Source organism: Panulirus ornatus, chromosome 66 (assembly GCF_036320965.1).
Source record: "Panulirus ornatus isolate Po-2019 chromosome 66, ASM3632096v1, whole genome shotgun sequence".
Lineage (NCBI taxonomy): Eukaryota > Metazoa > Arthropoda > Malacostraca > Decapoda > Palinuridae > Panulirus > Panulirus ornatus.
This window is the reverse complement of record NC_092289.1, coordinates 17,688,902-17,716,477: the sequence shown is the minus strand read 5'-3', so window position 1 is coordinate 17,716,477 and position 27,576 is coordinate 17,688,902. Positions and strand designations below refer to the sequence as shown.

The 27,576-nt window shown below is 43.3% G+C and overlaps 1 protein-coding gene across 9 annotated transcripts in view; it reads left to right on the top strand.

Annotated features, from left to right (window-relative positions):
- The window catches only part of Gdh (glutamate dehydrogenase, mitochondrial), an 88,517-nt gene that overhangs the window by 3,677 nt on the left and 57,264 nt on the right, over window positions 1–27,576 (top strand). For 4 of the 9 annotated variants that reach the window (XM_071658413.1, XM_071658418.1, XM_071658412.1 and 1 more), the window contains exons 1-3: window positions 5,561–5,717; window positions 10,943–11,176; window positions 12,324–12,531. In XM_071658413.1, coding sequence (XP_071514514.1) covers window positions 10,946–11,176; window positions 12,324–12,531 — 439 coding nt within the window. In that variant the 5' untranslated portion in view covers window positions 5,561–5,717; window positions 10,943–10,945. Of the gene's footprint in view, window positions 1–5,560; window positions 5,718–10,942; window positions 11,177–12,323; window positions 12,532–27,576 lie in introns of those variants that run through there. The other 5 variants (XM_071658415.1, XM_071658420.1, XM_071658414.1 and 2 more) reach the window with 2 other exon arrangements.

Genomic DNA, 27,576 nt, shown 5'->3' with positions numbered 1-27,576 from the left:
AGGGTATTGATTGAGAGGGTGAAAGTATGTACAAAGCATCAGATTAGGGAGGAGCAATATGATTTCAAAAGTGGTAGAGAATGTGTGAATCAGCTGTTTGCTTTAAAGAATGTATTTGAGAAACAGAAAAAGATGGATTTATATGTGGCATTTATGTATCTGTAGAAAGCACATGATAGGGTTGATAGAGAAACTTTGTGGAAGGTCTTAAGAATATATGTTGTGGTAGGAAAACTGGTAGAAGCAGTAAAAAGTTATGAAGAGTGTAAGGCAACTGTATAAGTAGTTACAGAGGAGAGTGAATGATTTCAAGTGGAGGTTGGTCTGTGGCAGGGGTGTGCAATGTCACCATGGTTGTTCACTTTGTTTATGGATGGGATGGTGAGGGAGTTAAATAAAATTTTTAGAGGGGCAAGTTTGTAGTCTGTGGAGGATGAGAGGACCTGGAAAGTGCCAGTTGTTTGCTGATGATACAGCACTGGTGGTGGATTTGAGTTGGTGACTGAGTTTGGAGAGTTTGTGAAAGGAGCAGGTTGAGAATAAATGTAAGTAATGTAAGGATATTAGGTTTAACAGGGTTGAGGGACAGGTTAGCTGGGATGTGAGTTTGAAGAAGAATTGGATGATGTGAGTGCTTTTAGAATTCCGAGAGTGGACATAGCATCAAATGGAGCCGTGGAAGTGAGTCATAGGGGAGGGAGTGTAGGTTCTGGAGCCACTGAAGAATGTGTGAAAAGAGAGAATGTTAACTGGGAGAGCAAAAATTGGTATGTTTGAAGGAATAGTAGTCCTAACAATATTATATGGATGCAAGGAATGGGCTGTAGATAATGCTAAGCAGAGGAGGTTGGATGTAATGGGAATGAAATGTTTGGGTACACTATATGGTGTGAGGTGATTTGACAGTAATGAAAGGGTAAGAGAGATGTGTAGTTATAAAAAATGTCATTGAGCCGAAGAGGATGTGCTGAAACGGAGAGGAAAGGCTGACAAAGAGGACACATATGTCAGAAGTGGAGGGAACAAGGAGAATGGGGAGACCAAATTGGAGATGGAAGGATGGAGTGAAAAATATTTTGAGCAACTGGGCCCTGAATATGCTGGAGGGTGAAAGGCGCGCATAGGATTTTGAACTGGAACGATGTGGTATCCTTTTAGTGAACTGAACCAGGACATGTGAAGCATCCTGGGTAAACTATGGAAAGGTCTGTGGGACCTGGATGTGGATAGGGAGCTGTGGTTTCACTGAAGTACAAAAAACAGCTAGGAAATGGACGAGTGGATGTTGCTTTTCTTCGTCTCTTCCTGGCACTGACTCGCTAATGTGGGAAACAGCACTGCCTTGCTGGAGGGGGAAAGGGGAGGTGCTATTTCCATCCAATGTCAGTTTTACCCATGTCAATCTAGAGTTTACTTTCTTACACTCTATCACATAATCCTACAACTCCTGTTTCAGGAGTAGTGCTACTCCTTCCTTTGCTCTCGTCCTCTCATCAACCCCTGACTTTACTCCCAAGACATTCCCAAACCACTCTTCCCCTTTACCCTTGAGCTTCGTTTCACTCAGAGCCAAAACATCCAGGTTCCTTTCCTCAAACATACTACCTATCTCTCCTTTTTCCTCATCTTGGTTACATCCACACACATTTTGACACCCCAGTCTGAGCCTTTGAAGAGGATGAGCACTCCCTGCATGACTCCTTCTTCTGTTTCCCCTTTTAGAAAGGTAAAATATAAGGAGGGAAGGGTTTCTAGCCCCCCTCTCCCATCCCCATTAGTCACCTTCTACATGTGGGGAATGCGTGAGAAGTATTCTTTCTCCCCGTCCCCATAGGTGGAGGGAACAAGGAGAAGTGGGAGACCAAACTGGAGGTGGAAAGATGGAGTGAAAAATATTTTGAGTGATTGGGGCCTAAACATGCAGGAGGGTGAAAGGCGTGCAAGGAATAGAGTCAATTGCAATGATGTGGTATACCGGGGTCGACATTCTGTCAATGGATGGAACCAGGGCATGTGAAGCGTCTGGGGTAAACCATGGAAAGTTTTGTGGGGCCTGGATTTAGAAAGGGAGCTGTGGTTTCGGTGCATTATACATGACAGCTAGAGACCGAGTGTGAACGAATGTGGCCTTTGTTGTCTTTTCCTAGCGCTACTTCGCACACATGTGGGGGAAGGGGGTTGTCATTTCATGTGTGGCGGGGTGGCGACGGGAATGAAGAAGGGCAGACTATGAATTATGTACATATGTATACATGCATATGTCTGTGTGTGTATATATATGTATATGTTGAGATGTATAGGTATGTATATGTGTGTGTGTGGACGTGTATGTATATACATGTGTATGTGGGTGGGATGGGCCATTCTTTTGTCTGTTTCCTTGCGCTACCTCACTAACGCGGGAGACAGGGACAAAGTATAATAAATAATATATATATATATATATATATATATATATATATATATATATATATATATATATATATATATATATATTTTTTTTTTATTTTTTTTTTTTTATACCTCGTCGCTGTCTCCCGCGTTTGCGAGGTAGCGCAAGGAAACAGACGAAAGAAATGGCCCAACCCCCCCCCCCATACACATGTACATACACACGTCCACACACACACACATTGAAATGTGTATATATATATATATATATATATATATATATATATATATATATATATATATATATATATATATATGCAGAAAAACTATTAGGAAAAGGAAACACAAGAATCCTGAGCATTTTTGCTTATTAACCTTATCTTCAGAAGACTTGAAACAAAGAGAGAAAATAGATACAATAAAGGTGATATGTGTAGAACCAGAGGAAACCTGGAATGGGGTCATGTAACCTTGTAATTAGTGAAAGGTGAAGTACTAGGGTCTACATAACCCACCCTCTCCCTGACCTGACATGTCCTTGATGACTTCACTTGGGTAAAACTAGACACAGGGTTGATTTATACAATACAACGTACTCATGAACGGTTGATGTTTTAAAATTTTCTCTACAGTAGCTGAATCCAATTTGTACATGCCTTGACTGATATACAGTACATTATCATCATGGTGTCTAAACTCAGTACATTATCATCATGGTGTCTAATTGTGCTGAATTGTTAGAAATATGTTAGAATCCAGAACAATGGTATCCCCTCAGCAATTATCATTTTATCAGAAGCACACCTGTTCTGAATGACTGATTACACATTTCGGTAAAAGGTTTGATAACGCCAGTAATAATCATCTTAAGTCATTAACTCCATTACATTAATAGATTATTTATTTCATAGTTTTTACAAGGCCAAATATTTCTTTTTCATCAGTTCCAGTAATATATGTACATAGAAGGTACAACATCAGCAAGAATTTTTTCTCGTGTCAGTTTGTAAGTCATATTCCATTTGCCCCTGTATTTTCTATTTAAAAATATTTTCATGACTAATGTTGTCAGATCTGTTAAAAGATTTCAAAAACTTGTATTCGGTCTCAGCACAGTTGGTGACTGAAACACAAATCACCTACATACAGCAGTAAGCAAGAACATTTCAGAAAACAAATACATCTTATTGTAGCACAAATACTAAGATGATTTGTGTAATAAGTAATGGATACTAAATACATTCTTGCTTTTGTATATTTCAGGATGGTTGAAAATTTACTAGTGTTGTCTAAGCCTCTAGGAATTATATTAACATAACCCTGCTGTAGAATAATGTTTGCTCATTTTTTTTCTGTCAGATTGAACACTCCATTATATTGCCACAATGCATTAAAGCGTTAGGGCTGTTGCACTCAGGTCAATATTTACCTCCAGAATATAAACTGACACACGGTAACTTGTAATCAAAGTAATGTGCAGTTGAATGAAGCCTTATAAACTTACACCAGAACACCTGTGGCTGCATATTTTTTCTTTCTCTTTAACATTACAATCAGAAATTATTAGAGGTATTCTCGTGCGCTTTTACTTTGTTTCCACGGAGGATGCGAAGGGAAGGTACTTCAACTCTCCCTTGGTTAATTCAGTTTGAAAGGGAGATGTAACAAACCCCACCATTTCAATAGTATGGCTAAGAGTAATAGAAAATAATGATGAAGGCGAAGAGTGTAGAAAGCAAGGTTCTAAATGAATGGAATAATGAAGACGGGGCATTTGAATTAAAGGAAAACAAATTTCAACTCTGAAGACTGAATGAATGTTTAAGGGAACTAAACAAACGGTTAAGGAGTTAGTTAGGTATAGAAAGGAGGTCTCTGAAAAGCAAGATCACACTAGGGAAGTTTAGAAAACTGCATGTAACAAAAGATAATATATGAGATGACTGTGGGACACTCATATATTGATATAGTTTGATATGAGAAATGGTAACCGATTTAATGAGATTAAAGTTTTGATGATGCAGGATAGGTAGGGTGATGGGAATATATTTCAGAAAATGAGGTGAAAGGGGCACTGAAGTACAGAAAAAAAAAAGGGAAAAGGTGGACATAATGGAGTGGGGTGGAACATTTTTATGGCAATGAGGAAAATTTGATGAATGAAATGAAGCCGAAATAATATCCTGTTCTTTCCATATCTGTAATGTTGTAGGTATCTTATTCAGTGTACCATATTGTACTACTGTTTCTTTAGACATATTATCAACTATAGCTCCTCTCTAAGTTCCCATCAGGCTGTTGTTTTCATTCAAAAAATATGTTAAGGCACATGACAATATATCTTATTTCCTACAAACATCTTTTGGTAGTTCATCCTCAACCAAAGCTAACAACTACACCTGTCCAAAGGGAAGTAATATATATTCCTATCAGTACATCTAATCTTATACCTGAACACATCTGTAGCAATCTAAGGTTTTGGAATCAAAAGCACATTTAGATACTTATCAGTTTTTCATCTGCATAGTTTAGTTTTAAAAAAAAAAAAGTAGCAACCATGGACGGCAAGGTGGGAAAGATGGTGTCGTGGAAGGGGAAGTGTACATGGGAAAGAAACCGGGCTTGCACAAAGTTGCAAGTTTCTATTTAGGGGTATTTGCACAGGAGGCTTTTATTATGATCTGTCGTCTCATGAATAGGGACTATGGGTTACGGTGTGGGATATTGGGAATCAGCCACTCTGGTGGGTGTTTGAGCTTGCCGCCAATTCCGAGTGACAAAAAACTGCACTTGGTTTTTGCTGCCATTTGATAACAAGATAAAAGCTACTTTTAAGTTGGTACCTGATATCCTGAGGATTGCTTGTAGGTTGTGCGTAGACGGCGGTAGTCGTAATTATGGCGTGAGTGGGTTTGGTTGGAAGTATATTTCTCTCAGGCGACCCTACCTCCCTCTTGTGGACGGGTTGCTCGCTCGCAGGAAACCACGATCGCCGCGCTCAAATCAAAAACTTCACTCTCCTTATTAATGACACAATTAATCCTCAAAATATATTAACTACATAGAATTAAGATTTATATGATTTCCTCCCGTTCTTGGTGTTCAAAAGATCATTAAAAGGGGGATTTTCGTCAAAGGTATAGCGAGGGCGGTATGACAGGAGGGAGGTTTAGTAAGGAGGTGCGGGCGGGAACGGAGGACTTGGCAACGGTGGTGGGGAGCCAGCCAGCCAGCCAGCCAGACCCACCTTCTTGGCCGGATTCAAACAAGAGTCAGTGTTGAGTGCACCTGCCTTAGGTTAACGAAGACCTCGAGATATCCAAAGAGTAATGTATATGTATTTTATTCGTGTCGTGTGTGTAATTGTTTTTTTTTTCTCTGATGTAAGGTAATTTTTTTTTCCCGCTCTAATTTGGCGTCAGTGGGATGGCGCGTGTAATAGATATTTTTAGATTCTGTAAGTTTGCGCAAACCTTGAGCGAGGGACTAGGAGTGTTTGCCGAGGTGGGATTACGGTTCTGTTGAAGTGGGGAAAAAAATTGTATTTGTGCCTGCTTCGTGGAGATTGGTATATTTTTTCTCATACGGTTGAAGGAAAGGGTTTGGGGGGGGGGGTCTTCAAGCAACGTACTGGTCTAAAATCCACAAGACTTCACGGCAACGATAACAAGCAGTTATTACATTATTTTCCTATTCTCGGGTAGGCGGGAGAACAGGTTAGACATGGAATTTATGATAAAGAAACACAAGATAGGTGTAGAGTGTAAATGGTAAATGGATTTCCTCGAGCTCAGTCTTGCACTCGGCCATAGCAAATAGCTTTCACACCCAATCACAGTTGTTGGTATAATGGTTTCCATCCTACTTTCATGTTAGATTATTCACTAATATGATATGGCTTCAGGTTTCATGCGTTTTCAAGCAGGTGAGCACGTATGAATAATTCCCCAAAGGGTGCGTCACCAAGCCTTCCGTTGGGGGTATCACATTATAGTTTTAATAAGCGACGCCTTTTCGTCCTCTCCCTTCCTCTTTTCATCTAATTGGGTGGTTAGGGTAAGAATGTGGTTGAACGTTAGAAGGTTCTTCTGTTCAGTAATAGACAATTTATTAGGTATGGTGTTGATTTTTCCTGAGGTAGGTGTGTGTGTGTGTGTTTCTGGTTAACATACACACCCACACGCATATATATATATATATATATATATATATATATATATATATATATATATATATTTTTTTTTTTTTTTTTTTTTTTTTTTTTATACTTTGTCGCTGTCTCCCGCGTTTGCGAGGTAGCGGAAGGAAACAGACGAAAGAATTGGCCCAACCCCCCCCATACACATGTACATACACACGTCCACACACACAAATATACATACCTACACAGCTTTCCATGGTTTCCCCGGACGCTTCACATGCCTTGATTCAATCCACTGACAGCACGTCAACCCCTGTATACCACATCGCTCCAATTCACTCTGTTCCTTGCCCTCCTTTCACCCTCCTGCATGTTCAGGCCCCGATCACGCAAAATCTTTTTCACTCCATCTTTCCACCTCCAATTTGGTCTCCCTCTTCTCCTCGTTCCCTCCACCTCCGACACATATATCCTCTTGGTCAATCTTTCCTCACTCATTCTCTCCATGTGCCCAAACCACTTTAAAACACCCTCTTCTGCTCTCTCAACCACGCTCTTTTTATTTCCACACATCTCTCTTACCCTTACGTTACTTACTCGATCAAACCACCTCACACCACACATTGTCCTCAAACATCTCATTTCCAGCACATCCATCCTCCTGCGCACAACTCTATCCATAGCCCACGCCTCGCAACCATACAACATTGTTGGAACTACTATTCCTTCAAACATACCCATTTTTGCTTTCCGGGATAATGTTCTCGACTTCCACACATTTTTCAAGGCTCCCAAAATTTTGTTGCTGTCTCCCGCGTCCGCGAGGTAGCGCAAGGAAACAGACGAAAGAATGGCCCAACCCACCCACATACACATGTATATACATACACGTCCACACGCACATATACCTACCTACCATTTCAACATATACATACATACATATATATATATATATATATTATATATATATATATATATATATATATATATATATATATATATATATATATATATAATATATACACACACACACACACACACACAGACATATACATATATACACATGTACATAATTCATACTGTCTGCCCGTAGTCATTCCCGTCGCCACCCCGCCACACATGAAATGACAACCCCCTCCCCCACATGCGCGCGAGGTAGCGCTAGGAAAAGACAACAAAGGCCACATTCGTTCACACTCAGTCTCTAGCTTTCATGTATTATGCACCGAAACCACAGCTCCCTTTCCACATCCAGGCCCCACAAAACTTTCTATGATTTACCCCAGACGCTTCACATGCCCTGGTTCAATCCATTGACAGCACGACGACCCCGGTAAACCACATCGTTCTGATTCACTCTGTTTCTTGCACGCCTTTCACCCTCCTGCATGTTCAGGCCCCGATTGCTCAAAATCTCTCACTTCATCTTTCCACTTCCAATTTGGTCTCCCACTTCTCCTCGTTCTCTCCATGTGACCAGACCGTTTCAAAACACCCTCTTCTGCTATCTCAAACCACATAATAAGTTTATGATACGCTCGTTGTGTGTCTTGGACAATCACTCGTTTATTAAATGCGTCCTAGCTACGTCTCTTCGTTTTATATCAGATGACTGCTATATTTCTTGTATCTCCCCGGATGATGTGATTATTACACGAAAGTGCTCAAGGGAACTTTTCGTGTTTCATTTTCCATGTGGACTCGTAGGAATATATATATATATATATATATATATATATATATATATATATATATATATATATATATATATATATATATATAAACCCTTCGTCACCCTCCCCCAACACCTTCCCGTGAGTGAGGATTCAGTATGGTCTGGCTAGATGTGAATGGAAAGGCATATAAACCGGTTTGGGAAATGTCATAAGAGAGTAGTATATTATATAACCGCCTTTGTGTTAATGAAGTATGTACATAAATGCTTTGCTTTACGTTTAACTACCGATGATTTCGGAGACGCATGTGCCCCACAGCTCCATCGAACGGGACAATATTGAATTTATTCACTGGTTGCAAAAAGAAAAAAAAAACAATGTCCTTGCGCATATATAACTCATTTTATAGCTGGTCTGTTAAATTTTGTTTTTTATTTATTTGAGATTAGACCTATCAGCTGCCAATGTCATTCTTCTCGTCAAAAAGTTACTACTACCTTCGTTTTGTCGAAAATCATTCTCAGACCTACTCGCTTTCACTGCTTTATATTATGGTCCTTGCCATACAGGTTTTGATTAACGCTCGTTTCTCCGCTGAACATGGAATGATGCTTGTAGTCGCTATAGACATTGTATTGAACAGATTCAGGCTCGGGTGTTTGCAGTATTTTCTGTTATAATTATTATACTGATGACGTGCTGTGGCATTAGAGGTGATGTTTAATTAAACAGTCTTCTGTGACGTGCTTGAAGGGAATCTTGTTCGGTTCCAGGAAACCATGCCCTTTAGGATTTCGTGTTTAAGGGATGCGCCTATCCCATTTGGGCTTCATAGGGTACAAGCTCAAGTATTTTCATTCGTTTTTAGCAATTTCCATAGATAACAGAAACAGTGCAGGTGTGAAAAGATCTTTGCAGGACTTTCTCATGCTTGGCATCACGCTGTATCACGCCTGATATCACCACACACAAGGTAGTATAAAGAAATATGGCAACGTGAGAGAGAGATGTGGCGTAAATTGCTGTATGACAAGATGAGAGACAACGACATTGCACACCTGCATCCAACGAATCGGACTAACTGCATATAGTATAATGCGCGTATGGTTTCTTATAGGGCTTTAGGAGGACAACAGTTGGGTAACAGTAGAGTAAGAGCTGCTATTAAGACGCAGCTGGTGACAGCATGACCTGTTTCGGGACAAACCGGATGACCTTGGTAGGAACGGCTTTGGGGACGAAACTAGCAACACAAACCGCAAAGTTGACAAGAAGGTAACAACAACACGGGTCTTTGTTGGAGTGCACTTATCACAGAATATATATACGTAGGCCTTTTAGGGGGGAAAAAGTAGATGGCAGAAGACTGGTGTGAACCGGTATAGAGCGAATCAGAATAGCTGGTGACAGGGTGTGGAGCAAGGGGTCAGTTTAGACGTTTGCAAGAATTGACAGAACATATGGCACACCAGTCGCCGACACTGATGTTGCAAATCATTGGGCACGGGGTGAAAGCAGTGGCGTGAAACGGGTCATATCAGGTAGGGTAAGTTATGCTGATGCGACTCGTCGTAGGTTATATAAGAAACAACAAGTGAGTATGTACATAGGAGCCAGTGGAAGATCGCAAAGGGCACTTCAACATTGATATATATATATATATATATATATATATATATATATATATATATATATATATATATAGGACGTGACATAATCTTTGCAGCAAACTTCTTTGTATGCAGGAGATATGAAAGGTCTCACGGGCAATTATATATTAGATCGCACAAGAGGATTTTAATCTTCATCTTCCTCGTCATTATACGGTACTTGAACACGACGGTACGACCCCTTGCCCATGAAGGTACGACAGTAGAATATGCTGGCAGGGGCGCTCTGCTCTGTCGCCTATTGGAGGTAATGGAGTGTCGCCCCGTCGTGCTCAACTGTGCTTAAGAGCCCATCCTTCGTGCTCAAGGGTCATACCACTTTGCTTAAGAGCCCATCCTTCGTGCTCAAGGGTCATACCACTTTGCTTAAGAGCCCATCCTTCGTGCTCAAGGGTCATACCACTTTGCTTAAGAGCCCATCCTTCGTGCTCAAGGGTCGTACCACCGTGCTTAAGAGCCCATCCTTCGTGCTCAAGGGTCGTACCACCGTGCTTAAGAGCCCATCCTTCGTGCTCAAGGGTCGTACCACTGTGCTTAAGAGCCCATCCTTCGTGCTCAAGGGTTGTATTGTGCTAAGGTATCACATACCGTGGTGATGCTCGAGGGGTTTAAGACTTTAAAGTGAATAGATTTTGCCAAATTTTAAGACCATAGGAGCCCACCCTTTGTTTGACGACTCTCGAAGCACGCATGCTCTTTAGGTTAGAATGTCGTTATGTGCAGACAATAACCCTTGAAGGTGAGCAGTCTTACTACTTCGTTCAGAATTTTGTTGCTGGAAGATCATTTTATTACACCTCTGAAAAAACCCGGCATCCCAGGGAAGATTTATAATCGCTTTTTGATGCCCGTTCTGTAGTGTATACAAGAGACGGCTCAGAATTGAGAACTGGCTCTTTTTATGTTTTATTACCTACGCTAACCCTACCACCATCTTACACCAAACCTTCACAGCAGACTAGAGTTTCCCCATGCCCACTATAACCCCATTTTACATTGTTTCCCCCACACTGACCTAAACACAGTTGTTGATAATGTCTTTTTTTTTTTTCTCTCGTCCCCAGAGAATGCTGCGTACAGGAACAGCGGTGGCACGGGCGGTGGTGCAGGCGGGGGCTGCCCACGGTGGCTTGTTGAGGAACTCTGCCCCTGCCGCCGCCTCAGTTACTGTGGCTTCCAGACGCTTCCAGAGCGACTATGAGCGACACCAGATCCCGGAGCGGTTGTCGTACATCCCCGACGCCGAGGATCCGTCGTTCTTTGAGATGGTGGAGTATTTCTTCCACCGTGGCTGTCAGGTGAGGAGGTGTCAGATGACTGCTGAGGTAGACAAGGGTTTTTATGTTCTCTCGTTCGGTGAGGTATCTGTGGACTTTGGAGGTGAGGCCTATTATGCAGATGTCTTTTTAGGCTCCCAGGAGGTAGTAGGTTTTTATTTACATGATATTTTAGGTGAATCGTTTTGAGAACGATTGTGGCCTTCGTTGTCTTTCCTAGCGTTACCTCGCGCCCATGCGGGGAGAGGAAATTTTAATTTCATGTGTGGCGGGGTGGCGACAGGAGTGAATTAGGGCAGACAGTATGAATTATGTACATGTGTATATATGTATATGTCTGTGTGTGTATATATATATCATACGTTAGAGATGTATAGGTATGTATATGTGCGTGTGTGGACGTGTATGTATATACATGTGTATGTGGGTGGGTTGGGCCATTCTTTCGTCTGTTTCCTTGCGCTACCTCGCTAATGCGGGAGACAGCGACAAAAGTATAATAAGAAAAATGATAATAGTTTTGAGAACTTGAGACGTAAGTCTTTTGGGAGCTGCTCGATGAAGTGGGTTGTTTGGGTAATGGTTTAGGGGCATGTAGAGTGACGCTATTTGTAGATGCTGTTAGGTGATGTGAAGGGATATTCATAAATTGTAAGATGAGGCGAGAAGTATTTAAGGCCTGTCGAGCCAAGAAGGGGGTTTATTCATATGGGTTGTGAGATAGGGAAGGAATATCCATGGACTTGGGTGATGCAGAGGTATATTCATGGGTTGTAAGACGTGAAACACTGTTGTTTATGGGCTGCCCTGTTGCAGCGGAGGAACAGTCAGTCATGGGGTGTCAAATGAAGCTCCCAAAGGCTGCTTATGTAATGAAAATATTTTCAGGAGACGTACGATGGCTCTCAGGTGTACCCAGAGGTTATGGTCTTAGGTGCAGTACCAGGTGAGGCGGTCACTTGTTAGGTGAAGTTCAGGTGGTGAATGGCTGTAAGGTGGAAAAAAGTATATCAGGTGTTATTAGAGAGAGAGAGAGAGAGAGAGAGAGAGAGAGAGAGAGAGAGAGAGAGAGAGAGAGAGAGAGAGAGAGAACCAGTGATTGCAGGGGCATTCTTGACAAAAAAAAACGTGAGTTTTTGACCTCCGTGCCTTCACCCACCTTCCACAGGTGGTTGAGGACCAGCTGGTGGAGGAGATGAAGGACCGGGTGACGCTGGAGGAGAAGCGGAACAAGACGAAAGGCATCCTGAAGATCATGGAGCCCTGCCATCACGTGCTGGAGGTCGCCTTCCCCGTCAAGAGAGACGACGGCACCTACGAGATGATCAGCGGTTACCGCGCGCAGCACTCCCTCCACCGCACCCCCACCAAGGGCGGTAAGTACACGCTGACCTACTACTACTAAGTCTGTGGTTGGTTTATATAGAGTGGCTAGGGTGGTAAGGATCTCTTGTGTTGTTGCGCTAGAGTGGATAGAACTACCTTGGGCCCCAATCCGGTCGCTATAAATCTGGTTTGGTAGTGGCTAGGGTGGTAAGGATCTCTGTGTTGTTGCGCTAGTACGTACTACTAGTCAGTCGGTGGTTGGTTTATATAGAGTGGTTAGGGTGGCAAGGATCTCTTGTGTTGTTGCGCTAGAGTGGATAGAACTACCTTGGGCCCCAATCCTGCTGCTATACAGCTGGTTTGGTAGTGGCTAGGGTGGGAAGGATCTCTTGTGTTGTTGCGCTAGAACGCACTACTAGTCAGTCGGTGGTTGGTTTATATAGAGTGGCTAGGGTGGCTAGGATCTCTGTGTTGTTGCGCTAGAGTATATAGAACTACCTTGGGCCCCAATCCGGCTGCTATAAAGAGTACCAGGATTGTCAGATTGTTAGTAAATTGGTAGTATGTAGATTGTTAACTAGTTCCAGCAGTTCAGTGCCAGGGTAACCTAACCAGTCTCAGTGGTGAATGCAAGAGTTGTCACTTCCAACAGGAAATGCCAAGGCTAAGTTTAGCGGGTATAATAAACAATTCTGTGGTGTTGGCTTGTCGTCGTAGGAACTTCATGGGGCGGCTTTTGTCCTCCCGGAAATCCGGGCTTGGAAGGGACTCGACCCCGGGTACTGGGGATGCACAGACGCGAGGGTGTACACGAACCTGCCTCGTAGTCATAACCACACTTGTGTAGACAGGTGTTAATAGTGGGCGGGTGGCCTCGTTTAAGTTCATGTATCTGTGTATTCGGGTGTTTATTACATAAGTGTTTAATGGTAGGTTTAAGGGATCGTTACACTTTTACTGGCAGGTGTTTTTCACCTTGATGTACCTTCGTAAAACAAAGAAGCATCACGCGAACCCTTTTAAATGCAGTTGTAAATACGTTTTTACATTCTTAAAACGAGCGAAGAGAAGTCTCTTGAGTGTATGTCCATAGCTTATGTTAAAACAATTACACCCTTTGTGTAAGACTGATGTTTGGTTTTGTTGGGTAGTGGGTAGGTATAGGTTAGGAGGTGCATTGGCGGTTTTAGTGGTAATGCTACGAGGGGAATGTATACCGGTCATCTCCCTCCCTGGGTCTTGTGTTTGCGTGTGTGTGTGTGTGTGTGTGTGTTTTTACACGTAGGTGTAAAGACTAAGAGACACAGAGCCACCACACACGAGTGTACAACTTTGTCGTCTTAAGATATAAATAGTAATCACTTACACACACACACACACACACACACACGTACCCAGTCATCGACTGGTCCCAAGAGGATGATGAACACGGGTTTTGTGTTTGTGTGCGCGCGCTATTCAACGTTTTTTCTTTTCAGATCTGTATATTCTTTGCGTTTACCATTTCTTCTTTTAGTTTGTTCCATTTATACTCCACTATTGTACTTAGTGTATAGGTAACTTTTTTTTTTTTTTACAAGTTTCTTTGCTTGATTTCATGTTCTGCCCCCCTGGTTTGAAGAACTGATTAGTATCTACGTAGGTCATCAGTTTGTTTTTAAAACGTTGAAGGTTGTAGTCAAGTCACGCCTCACTCCTCTCTCACTCTCCTTCGGTGGGCAAATTTAAGGCTTCTTCTACCTTTCCCAAGACCCTCTTCTCTTAATTTTAGGGGTCCTCTTTGTTTTTCTTTTTTTTTTTCTCTCTCCTTTGGGACTTCTCAGTGACTTCATTACGCTTCTTGTTGATGTGGTGACCAAACTTGAGACACATTCTAGTTTGGGCATTACTTATGATGGGAACAGCTGGCTGAATATATTTCCTTAGCCTTGATCTTCTCTGTAATTTTAATGTTTACTCGTAAACAGTGTGTGTTTGTGTGTGTGTGTGTGTTTGTGTGTGTGTGTTTTGACGGCTGACTCATCCACCGTCTTTTCTTCTTTTTTTCTTGTACGATGGAGTCTCTAGACAAGGGCTAAAGTCCACATCAAGGCTTAGCCGTAGTGGAAATGTAGAGAGGTTAATGAAAAGAAAAAAAAAAAGAAAAAGTATGAAACGAGGGGGAAGTATTAACAACGAGATTTTGAGGAAGTGGAAAGCCTGTCTTTTGAAACGTTCGCAGATACTGGGGAAAGATCACGAAGGGAGATTATCTATCGTAGGTCCTTTGAACACAGGAACTCTCTGCCTCGCAGATGATTCGCTGGTAGTGATTACAGGCGACGGAAAATGCTGAATGGGATTTGGAGGAAGGCGAGCTTTTCTTCCCAAACCGATGTGTTTGATCCCTTTCCTGCATGATCTTCGAGGAGGAACGGTTGAACCATTGATTGGAGGTCGTGGGGATAAATGATTGGAGGAGGTGGGGATAAATGATTGGAGGAGGTGGGGATAAATGATTGGAGGAGGTGGGGATAAATGATTGGAGGAGGTGGGAATAAATGATTGGAGGTCGTGGGGATAAATGATTGGAGGAGGTAGGGATAAATGATTGGAGGAGGTGGGGGTAAATGATTGGAGGTGGGGATAAATGATTGGAGGAGGTGGGGATAAATGATTGGAGGAGGTGTGGATAAATGATTGGGAGGAGGTGTGGATAAATGATTGGAGGAGGTGGAGATAAATGATTGGAGGAGTGTAGGGATAAATGATTGGGAGGAGGTGGGGATAAATGATTTCATTCCCGGTAGCTGTACTCTCTCTCTGCCATGCGTTTGGCGGAGACATCACCACACACACACAAAGAGACAGTATCAGAAAAGAATTTTCGTAGGTTATACCAGTCAGCCTTACTGAGGGGCTGAGTATTTGCGTTTAGAAAGGGGTTGCTAGAATGGGTGGGGAGGGGGAAGGTTCCGTTAAAATGGATACATTTTACGAGAATATGTGGTCTGATGAGGCCAATTGGTGGTGTCGAGATTCTCTACTGTAGTGAGCGCGAAGGAATCCGGCTCACCCAGTTTTTCTTCCTCTGTCGTCTACTTTCCTCACAGGGTGAGGGAGAGTTTCTTTCCCCCCGCCCCCCATACCATTCCACTGTATCATAGGGTATCTCGTGTCTTCCCCCCCCCCCCCCCTTCCCTTACCGTTGAGCCACTGTCATCCTGCCCACAGCAGCTGTGGGCAGTCTCCAGCCATGCCTTCTTCCCAGCCCGTGAGCGATGCCAGGTTATTTGTGGCCCGTCCGAATGTCGGAAACTAGGCCTTTCTTCTACCCCCACGACGTTCATCCTTTTGTTTTAGTGTGGGGTCTGTGGTGGTCCTCCTGCGCTCATAGCGACGTCATTTGATTTTCTGCGTTGTCTTCGGGGGGTTACTTTTACGCACTGGCGTTGTTTTACAGCATTTCCCTTACGCTTCAGCTTAGTGTTTGGCGTTCATCTACCCTCTGCTTTGTCATTAGCGTTCCTCTACGTTCTAGCGTAGTATTCTGCGTTCCTCTTCGCTCTAGCGTAGTATTCCGCGTTCCTCTACGCTCTAGCGTAGTATTCCGCGTTCCTCTACGCTCTAAGCTTAGTCTTTCACGTTCCTCTACGCTCTAAGCTTAGTCTTTCACGTTCCTCTACGCTCTAAGCTCAGTCTTTCGCGTTCCTGTACACTTTAGCGTTGTCTGCAGCGTTCCCCGTACACTACAGTATAGTCGCCGGTATTCCTGTACGATTTTTGAACGTGATCACTGGCGTTCACGGATGGCGTAGCGTGGTCATTCGATCGGCGCTCGTGTGCATGCCGGATCGTCTTCTGTCGTGTGTCATCACGTCATGGTAAACATCTAAACATTATACTTCACTGCGCGTTGTGGAGACTGACTAGCTGTTACCTAGTCTTTTTGACCACAAGCCCTCAGATGTGGATGTATGTCTTGTTGTTATGGCTCCTTTTTTTTTTTTTTTAAGGCGTTCGACTTTTTTTTATTATTTTATGCGTTCATTGGAGGTTTGGTCTCGATTGGGACGTCCGTCCGTCCGTCCGAGCCTGAGGACTGTGTCTTGATAAACGGACGTTGTGAGAGGACGTGCGAAGTTGGGTAAAATGTGTGGCAGGGTGTGTGGTAGGGCGTCGTGTGTTGGTGTGTGGTGTGGTGGTGGTGGGGTGGTATCGTGTGTAAGTGTAGTGGCGTGTGATAGGATGTTGTGTGGCGTTGTGTAGTGTGGTGAAAAGTTGTGTGGTTGTGTGTGTGTGTGTGGCAGTTTGGCAGAGAGGGTGAAAGGAGGGGGGGGGTCTCCTCGCCTTTGGTGAGGTTGTAGGGTTACGTAACTGAGTAGTTTATGGTGCTAGTGACCTAGGGGAGTTGGTGCTGGAGGTCGCTTTAACACCGTGCCGTCTGTTCGTGTGTGGAGAGAGAGAGGGAGGGAGAAAAAATAATATTAGGTTGGGTGTTTGAATGAAACACCGTGGCTGTATGAACACTTGACACGTCAGGTCTGGATGAGTAGGCATCTACAGATGCTAATGATGTGATAATATATATATTCTATAATATATTTGTCAGGCTAACAATTTTGAAGCGCGTAAATTAAGATTGTACGTTTGTGATGGGGCAAGCCCTGCTAGTATGGCTAACCAATTTCGTACATTTGTAGATGCAGCTTGTTATCATCCTTCGTATTTGGAGCATATTGAACACATCGAGGTCAGCTTCCACCGTAGATAGGAAACTTTATCGATGTTTGTGTTCTAAATTTTGATAGGCCTGACGTAATCTGGAGTATGTATGGCGTGGAAGATTTTTTTTGTGTGTGTGTGGTGGTTTATTCCCCTTTTCAATTCTGTTAAAGTAAAAGGATTTATTCTGCTGATTTTATTTGAGGTATAGATTATGTGTACCCTTATTTTAGTGGAAGATGGGAATGATACTGGTCAATAGCCTCCGTTTTCGACGAAATATTAAATATGAATATAGTCATTAACGTGTTTTTTCTTGGAGTAAGAGAAGGAAGTAGACTTAGCTCTTATGTGTGTGGTGTCTATGTCAGACACGTAGTCTTGGAGCACTGTCAAGAATTCTCCTCTGTACGTAATATTAGTTTGATGACCGGCCATTTCTGTTTGTGATTATTACTCTTTCCAGCAGCAGACATGGCACAGGCTTAATAAAAAAAAAAGAAAGTATGTATCAGTGGTGTTAGGTGGAAAGTTTGTTGTATTTAAAGGGAAAGACAGGAGGAAAGGTCCACAGCTATGCCCTACAAGGAAAGGGAGGAGCATGTAACGGTCCGTCCTCGTGTGACTGGTCACCATACACAAACTAGGGAAGCAGTAGACAGGCACATGCCACTTGAGAGTACGCCAGTTAGTGTGAAGAACGTGTGTTGTTGTTATTCTACTTATGTTTGTGGTGTCGATGGCAGTGAGTTACGCTTGGCCGTTGCAAGACCCAAATATACTGGCTCGTTGCACTAGATGGGCATTTGTCTCTGTGGTTTGGGGCAGGTAGTCGTGAGGGGGAAGTTATAAAAAGTGGACACTAGCGTACCTGATAGATCCATTCTGTGGTTGCAGTAGGCTGCTCGATTTCGAAACGTCTCATAGCTCTCCCAGTGTGAAGATTCAGTTCGTATCTCTTAAGTTTTGAAAATATGGATCATTATAAAGATATTTTGAGAGAAATAGTAATCCTATAAAAAGCGTCATGGGTATGGCTGAAGTTTTTTAACTCGTGGTCTTCTTGTAAAAAGTTTAACTTTTTTTGTTCCACATATACTTTTTCCTGTTGGTACTGTGTTATCAGGCTCGAGGTGAGGTGATGGCCAGTGCTGCACTTTGTTAATGAATAATCTTCATAAATGGTAATTACATTTTTCATTACATGACCCCCCCCCCCTCACGCGCCACACCTCAGAAATTTGTTTGCATGTAACGGTACTTTTAAGTTCAGTTTTGCCAAGAACTATCGGCCCGTGTCTGTAAATAGAAAGCTTGTGTCGTGTGACAGCCTGTGTTGAATCGAATGGCGTCGGATTGTACCAGTTCTCGACACACACACACACACACACACACACTTCACAGTCCTTTCATCTTGCATATTTACACTTCGGAAGCGATCTTCTGTCCATATTTTACCTTTCTTGACCAAGTTTTCTTCCTTATAACCACCCACCCAGCGACAAACAAGCCAGCAAAAAAAAAAAAAAGAAAACGCGTAAGTGAAGCCACACCTACCCCCTACATAGACAGGCTTCAGGGTCTCTTGTCTGTATTCACCGTCATGACTTACCAGTTTTCTGTTATGTGTAATAAAATAGTTTATCCAAGCCAGCGTCTCCAGCTGCTGCTGCTGCATTTTCCCAGTAACCCATTGGTGGTGGTATTTGGATTATCGTAGATTAGGATAGCGAGAGATAACTGAGTGAAAAACAACGAAAAGTAACTTTTTATCTTATTTCTGGCTTTCACGTCACATGACACCGGCTGATGGGTAACCTTGATGCTGACTGGTCGCCAGGCCTCACACACCCAACGTGTCGGCCAATCAGCAGTCCCGTGCACTCACACACCCACAAGTCTTCCCCGCCGACAGCCGATTAGGTGAAGCTGATTGTAGCTATTTTACAGAGTTGTGCTTTGACTCATATGTCTGGTTTACATGACCCTATCATTGATAGAATTATAGGACGTGTGGAGAGAGAGAGAGAGAGAGAGAGAGAGAGAGAGAGAGAGAGAGAGAGAGAGAGAGAGAGAGAGAGAGAGAGAATGGTAGATTAAGAAACAGAGTGGCTGATAGATTATTAGGCCAAGGCGAGGCTTGAAGGACAACATGTGGGATGCGAACCGGCGTAGACGGGAGATTGCTGGGTACTGGCCTAGTAACAGGCACTTGGGTGTGTCACTATATATATATATATATATATATATATATATATATATATATATATATATATATATATATATCATTTCTCGGATGGAGCGATGGTTATATGAAGTTACAAAACTCGATGAAAACTTTGCCTTGATCACGATTAACTTGCAAACGAGATTTTTACACGATTATTTTTCCACGAAGGTGGTACCTCAAGGGTTCGGGGTCTCCTTCTCTGGTCCGCTACCTCTCCTCAAGGGAGTCCTGTTCTTCTGTGGCAGAGTACATTGCGACATGAGCCGAGTTAAGGTCATGGAGGTGACGTGAAGTTTTGCGGCTGTGCTCGCACTTCTCGTCCTTAGTTGCCGTCTTCAGAAATGAACGGTTCTTACATAAAGTATACGTCGTCTTACGTAACATGCCGAGTCGCTCCTTGAATTTTATCGTCTAAGTGATTATCTGAAGATAATGATATGTTTTTTTTTTCCCCCGTGTAAAAGTGCCTCCGACATGATAGCAAACTAGAAGTGAGAGCCCATGAGCGTTTGGCAATATCTGCCACGCTGATGTAACGTTGCACTTTATAGCATATATATATATATATATATATATATATATATATATATATATATATATATATATATATATATATATTAAGAACTGTGTGTATTGAAGAGTTAGGATGTAATGTTAATTTGAGCTTGTCGGTTGTTCTACTTAGCAACTAATAGTCTTCGATTCATTTCATTATTATTTCATTTCGTCCTAGTTGTATGACCGGTAGTATATATCTTCTCATTTAATCTTGGCTTATTAACTTGGCGCTTTGAATTAGTCAGTCACTCTGCCGTTTTGCAAATTGAAGGAAACCACGATTACCACTTATTGAGTGAATGTTTGGTTGTTTATCCGGACGCCATATTTTTGTATGACCTATTCACAGGGAATTCTTACGGTGAATTAAAGTCACGAGAGCGGTGAATTCGCAAAAATGAACTTTGAATATATTAAGACTTGCATCATTTGACTTAGACACGTTACCGTCATGGGTGAGTTAAAAGAAAAAAAAGTAAAAGTCGTCTTTGTATTATCAGAGACGGTGGCCACTCCCCATTGGTTGTCCAAGATAATGTTCTACGTACAGAATCATATCACTAGACGTGTGCTGTGGATTCACGGATATAGTCTGAATATGTGTGTGTGTATATATATATATATATATATATATATATATATATATATATATATATATATATATTACATTGTGTGTGTGAACTCCATCTGAAGTGCATTTACTCCTTAATCATTGATATATACATATATATCAATGATATATATATATATATATATATATATATATATATATATATATATATATATATATATATATATATATATATATATATATTGATTGATATATCACGTCTACCAACAAATAACCAAACACACACAAGTAAAGGCCAGGACGTGTTTGAGAGGCGGGACCCTAGTCACAAGGCCTGGCTTGTGTCCAACATGGTTCGCTCGTGCAGTCGTAGAAGGACCAGTACGTGCTATAACTACATTCATCTACGACTTGATGAATAGCAAGATCACGAGGTGCTACGACTGGTGGGCCTGTACAGCGACATAGTCTTTCCAGTAAGATTGCCACGTACTTCATTTCGTGCCTCCTCCTCCTCCCCCCCCCCCCCCCCCCCTGCGACGTAGTCGCTGTAGTAAGAGCATTGGGTGTTTTGATTCGCATCATGTTCTCTTACGACGTACCCACTGTAGTAAGATCACTTGGGTGTTACGACTGTTTTCCCCTCTTCTGCGACGTAGACACTTGTGGTAAGACCAGTTTCTGCTGCAATCATCTTTGTTGTTGTTTGTTGCGTTTTACAGCCGGCGACTTGTTTCCCTTTTCCCGTACGACGTAGCCACCGTCGGGATTCTCGCTTCTGCGACGAAGCCATCGTAGGAAGGTCAGAAGCCATCGTAGGAAGATCAGTAGCCGTCGTAGGAAGATCAGAAGCCATCGTAGGAAGATCAGTAGGCAGTGTAAACGCAGCCTTTCACCTTGGACGTGATTGGAAATGTTAAAGTACCATTGTGGTCATGGGGGGCTCTAGGGGCGAATTATTGCCGTTCACCGAGTAGTATTGTAATCGGACACACACACACACACACACACACACACACACACGTGCTGTCAATGGATTGAACCAGGGCAAGTGAAGCGTCTTGGGTAAACCATGGAAAGTTTTGTGGGGCCTTGATGTGGAAAGGGAGCTGTGGTTTCGGTGCATTATTATATGACAGCTAGAGACTGAGTGTGAACGAACGTGGCCTTTGTTGTCTTTGCCTAGCGCTACCTCGCACACATGCGGGGGAGGGGGTTGTCATTTCATGTGTGGCGGGGTGGCGACGGGAATGAATAAGGTCAGACAGTATGAATTATGTACATGTGTATATATGTATATGTCTGTGTGTATATATATCTGTACATTGAGATGTATGGGTATGTATATTTGCATGTGGGGACGTGTATGTATATACATGTGTATGGGGGTGGGTTGGGCCATTTCTTTCGTCTGTTTCCTTGCGCTACCTCGCAAACGCGGGAGACAGCGACAAAGCAAAAGTGTGTGAAAGAAGAAAGTTAAGAGTAATTGTGAATAAGAGCAAGGTTATTAGGTACAGTAGGGTTGAGGGTCAAGTCAATTGGGAGGTGAGTTTGAATGGAGAAAAACTGGAGGAAGTGAAGTGTTTTAGATATCTGGGAGTGGACCTGGCAGCGGATGGAAACGTGGAAGCGGAAGTGGATCATAGGGTGGGGGAGGGGGCGAAAATTGTGGGACCCTTGAAGAATGTGTGGAAGTCGAGAACATTATCTCGGAAAGCAAAAATGGGTATGTTTGAAGGAATAGTGGTTCCAACAATGTTGTATGGTTGCGAGGCGTGGACCATGGATAGAGTTGTGCGCAGGAGGATGGTAGTGCTGGAAATGAGATGTTTGAGGACAATGTGTGGTGTGAGGTGGTTTGATCGAGTAAGTAACGTAAGGGTAAGAGAGATGTGTGGAAATAAAAAGAGCGTGGTTGAGAGAGCAGAAGAGGGTGTTTTGAAATGGTTTGGTCACATGGAGAGAATGAGTGAGGAAAGATTGACCAAGAGGATATATGTGTCGGAGGTGGAGGGAACGAGGAGAAGAGGGAGACCAAATTGGAGGTGGAAAGATGGAGTGAAAAAGATTTTGTGTGATCGGGGCCTGAACATGCAGGAGGGTGAAAGGAGGGCAAGGAATAGAGTGAATTGGAGCGATGTGGTATACCGGGGTTGACGTGCTGTCAGTGGATTGAATCAAGGCATGTGAAGCGTCTGGGGTAAACCATGGAAAGCTGTGTAGGTATGTATATTTGCGTGTGTGGACGTATGTATATACATGTGTATGGGGGTGGGTTGGGCCATTTCTTTCGTCTGTTTCCTTGCGCTACCTCGCAAACGCGGGAGACAGCGGCAAAAAAAAAAAAAAATATATATATATATATATATATATATATATATATATATATATATATATATATATATATATATATATATGTGTGTGTGTGTGTGTGTGTGTGTGTGTGTGTGTGTGTTAGATTACTGTAATGCTGTAAAGTATTATTTCTATTGTATGGATACCAAGATTCAATTTTCTTTTTTTACGTAGTCAGGTAGATAATCATTTTTATAATCAAATGAGGATTTGGTATGGATGAAGCGTATTTCACGTGGGAAGCTCGTTTGGCGAGGGTGGAACTCGCGAAGTAGGAGACTGTAATAGGTTTCACTGGTGAAGGAAGCAAGAAGCTACTTTAACGCTATCAGTTCTAATTAATGATAAACGAAAACGGTATATATATTTTTTTTTCATTTTCTTCCGGCACTTTATTTGCAAGTGTTTCACCTTACTCGGTAGAAGGAAAATTGTTGCCGAGAAACGTCTTTAAAGGCGACGGAAGTTAATAAAGAAAAAATGTAGTTATCAGTAATTAGCGCGGGCCATAAATGCAGTGAGAACTTATATGGTTTTAGAAAGATCTTGAGCACCTGATAGAATGTTTTTTTTTATCGTTCATTATAGTTATTCGAACTTAATTACCTAAGTAGTGGATAGACTTAAAGCCCAAATAACCAACTATCCATAAAAGATAAAGTATTTACGGATTTTCGGTTGTATGGTTTTTGACTGGTTATTTGATTACCATTAAATTAGTTTTTCGGAGTTGTGTTACTTTGTAGACTCGAATACGTGGAACAGTATAAATAAAGAAACTGGTTGTTTTACATAATGAATGCACTGGCTCACTCCATTGTTCTTTGTTTGGAAGTATAGGCAACGCCTCGCCTTTTTATTTTATTCTATTTTTTTATTTTCTTGTAAGTTCATTTGAAAAGATTGGTTTGTTTCTCCACATACTTGATCGTTTTATTTAAACCCCCTCCCCCCCGCCCTTTTTTTTTTTTCCTACAAAGACACGAGCAACAGGTTTCCTCAAACTACTATGGAAGGAAAAAATTTGTCAGGCCAGCTGATGTTATTCATGGTCATAGTGGGAGCTTGGCACCGTGCAGTGTTTTAAAACGTGAGGGGGGGATGATCAGCAGCAGCAGGCTTAGGTTCTTGGGATCAACCCTCATCTTCAGGGGCGGTGTACGACCCCTTGCCAAGACAAGTTGTGGGTTACAACCCGCCTCTCTGCTGTGCCTTGCCTATTTCTGTTAGGGGGGCACACCATACTGTGGTCAGGAGAGGCTCCCGGTCGCCACCCCATTGACTGTCGAGACATTGTTGTTTGAACTTCCTTGGAGGTCTGTTTGGGTTGGTGTAGCCATTGGCGTAATGGGAGAGGTTGTAGCCGGCAGTGTAGTGGGAGTGTTGTAGCTACTTGTGTACTGGGAGAAGTGTAGCCATCAGTGTATTGGGTGGAGAGGTGTAGCTTGTAATGTAGTGGGCAAAGTGTAGCCAGAAGTACGGTGGGAGGGAGATGTAGACTAGTGTGGTGGGTGAGGTGTAGCCAGTGGTGTAAGTGGAATGCGCTGTCAGTATTTGTGGTATGGGAGGCGTAGCCATTGTTATAGGTGGGAGAGGTGTGGCCATCAGTGTGGTGGGAGAGGTGTGGCCATCAGTGTGGTGGGAGAGGTGTGCTTGATGTGAGAGTAGCGGAGAGTGTCAAGCGAGTCAGTAGGATGGCATGGTTGGTGGATGTGTGGGTGCTGCGCCTGCTGCTGCTGCTGCTGCTTGATAAATCAATACACCCAGCTGATCGTGGGGGACGCGCTGCTTGTGCCCTAAGAGGGTTTTGGCGTGGTAGGCTCGCCCTTAGGTCTACGATGGGTCAACCTTAGGTGCTCAGTAGAGTGGGTTAGTCCCTACGGGTATGGGGGCCCTCACACCCTCAGGCCTAAAATGTGTTAAGTCTCCACGGGTGTGGGGGGAGGGGCTTACCCTTAGGCCTAAGGTGGGTCACCCTCCGGGGTAGGACTTATCCTTAGGCCTATAGGACGGTCTGTTATTTGTAATCGTCTCATGAAGGAAGAGTCTTTGAAAGGCTGGTGTGTGCAGCGTCTGTGGACTGGCTTTTGAGGCAGACATATTAGGTTGTCTGTGCACTATCTGTAGAGTAGCAAGTGAGGTAGAGGATATATATATATATATATATATATATATATATATATATATATATATATATATATATATATATATAGGTCGACTGTGTACTGACTGTAGAGAGTGGGTCTTGAGGGCCCTGCAGGTTGTGTTTACATTGTCAGTGGACTGGGAAGAGCAAAATGGTGCGTAACCTTCAGGATTACGTTTAAAAGTCCTGTATTTACCCCGGGGGGACCCACGGTGTGCCGGCTGTATCTTTAAAGCTACAGAGAGGGAGAGGGCTGTTGTAACTGTACCCTGAGGGAGGGAAGTAGGGGGGCGGCTCCCCCCCCCTTTAGGTTAAGAGGGAGGATGACGGCTGCATCTCTCTCTCTCTCTCTCTCTCTCTCTCTCTCTCTCTCTCTCTCTCTCTCTCTCTCTCTCTCTCTCTCTCTCCCAGGTTACGGCAGGTACCCAGTTATCGACCAGCCAGGGAGGGGTAGATGAGCAGTTGGGTTGGCTATTGAGTCAAGTGCCCCTCCCCAGAAATCGTACCTTGGCGGGTCCGCATCAAGTTTCATAGTCTGTGTGTGTGTGTCTGCCTGTTTGTGTGTGTGTGTGTGTGTGTGTGTGTGTGTGTGTGTGTGTGTGTGTGTGTGTGTAGCTCTGCTCGAGCGACACTCGGAATTCAAGAGTGGGTGAGAGTGAGTGAGTTTGGTGGGAGTTGCACGTGGAGCTGAGGGAGTGTGACACCTGGAGGTGGGAGAAAGTAACACTTGGGGCTGGGAGAGTAACACCTGGAGCTGGGGAAAATGAAACAACTGAAGCTGGGTGAGAGTAACACTTGGAGCTGGGAGAAGGTGGGAGCTGGAGCTAGATTTTTTTTTCACTCGTCATGCCACAGTCAGGTCGTCCAGTTTGGGTGGGTATCGACCACTCTCACCACGGCCTTTAGCTTCCTGCTTCCCTCCCACTCTTCCCTCACCTCTTCTTCCCGCCTCTCCTTCCATCTTCATAGGCCTTTCCATCATTACCTCTCGTCCCCCCTCTCACTTGAAGCCCCCACTCTTTACCTCTGCCCACTCACCATTTCTTCTTAACTTCATCCTAGCCTCTCTCTTCTGACATTCTACTTCCTTTCTTGCCCTGTTCTCTTGTCCTGCATACCCTGCCTTGCCCATCTGTCCCATGTAATTTGCTCCATCCTCACATGATCTACTCTCCCTGTCCCACATGATATGCTCCCTGTCCCCACATGATCTACCCCCGTCCCCACATGACCTTCCCCCAGTCCCCACATGACCTTCCCCCAGTCCCCATATGATACGCTTTTTGTCCATAATGCGTTCCCTGTCCCACATGATAGACAGCTCCCTGTTCTTACCTAATAAGCACCCTGTTCCACATGATAGACAGCTCCCTGTCCTTACATAATAAGCACCCTGTCCCACATGATAAACTCCCTGTCCCTAGTTCTCCATCAATCCTAGCAATTCGTTGTACGTCTTTAGACCACTCGTCACCCGGGATGTGGAGCCTTTCTGGAGGATCCGGCTCAGGTAGTGGAAGCATCATCCACTGGTGGTGGGGTGTGATACCTCTGGCAGTCGTAATGATGTCATGGTGTCTGGGCTGCCCGAAGGCCAGACGCAATCATTCCATTCAGCTCGGTCACAAGATTCTCGAACGGTGTGGCATCGTCCTGGTATTTGATAGATAAAAGAGAACCTCGGCAACAGGAAGACATCTTGAGAATATTTCTCAAATGCTATCTCTCTTTGTCTCTCTCCGATACGGTAGTGTGTGCTTGTTTGCCCCACACATGCAATGTGTGTGTGATGATTTGTGTCATCAACAATCTCAGAGGGTGGGGACGCTTGTTGAAACAACTTAAATGTTTTTGTTTTTTTTACTGTAACATTTAAACATTCATTTTTGTAATGATTTAAGTGTACTGCAAGAGGTAAGAGAAATATTCCAGATGAAGAGAAACGTTTGCTGGTGTGTTATTTGTGGTTCATGAGTGTCCTTTTTAAGAGGGAAAAAGTGTTATGTATTTAGTATCATATTACGGGGACGGAATTGTACGCTTGTGTTGCCCCGTCTTCTCAGCCTTGTATATAAGTACCATGTATTTATTCACACACACACACACACACACACACACACACACACACACCTTATGTATATTTGTAGCAGAGTTTGTAGGTTGTGGGGAAACGTTTTATGTGTACATAAAAGATAAGTTGACCAGAGTCCGTGAACTTGTCGATAAGTCAATGGAACGTTTATCGGTGAGTCCATCGTTTTAATTAAGGGGAGAGAGTGGGTAAGCATCTGATGTGCCTATATAGATCTGGGGCATCCTGTGCACCAGCTGGTGATGCTCTTAAGTCAGTTTTACCTGCCTGCGTTCGCCATTAAAGCCACCAAAGGCAGGACTAGCGCGAGGCTCTCGCTGCACGAGAGAGAGAGAGAGAGAGAGAGAGAGAGAGAGAGAGAGAGAGAGAGAGAGAGAGAGAGAGAGAGAGCTGCGTTCCCATGTTGAAGGAGTGGCTGGCTTGTGACGTACCTGAG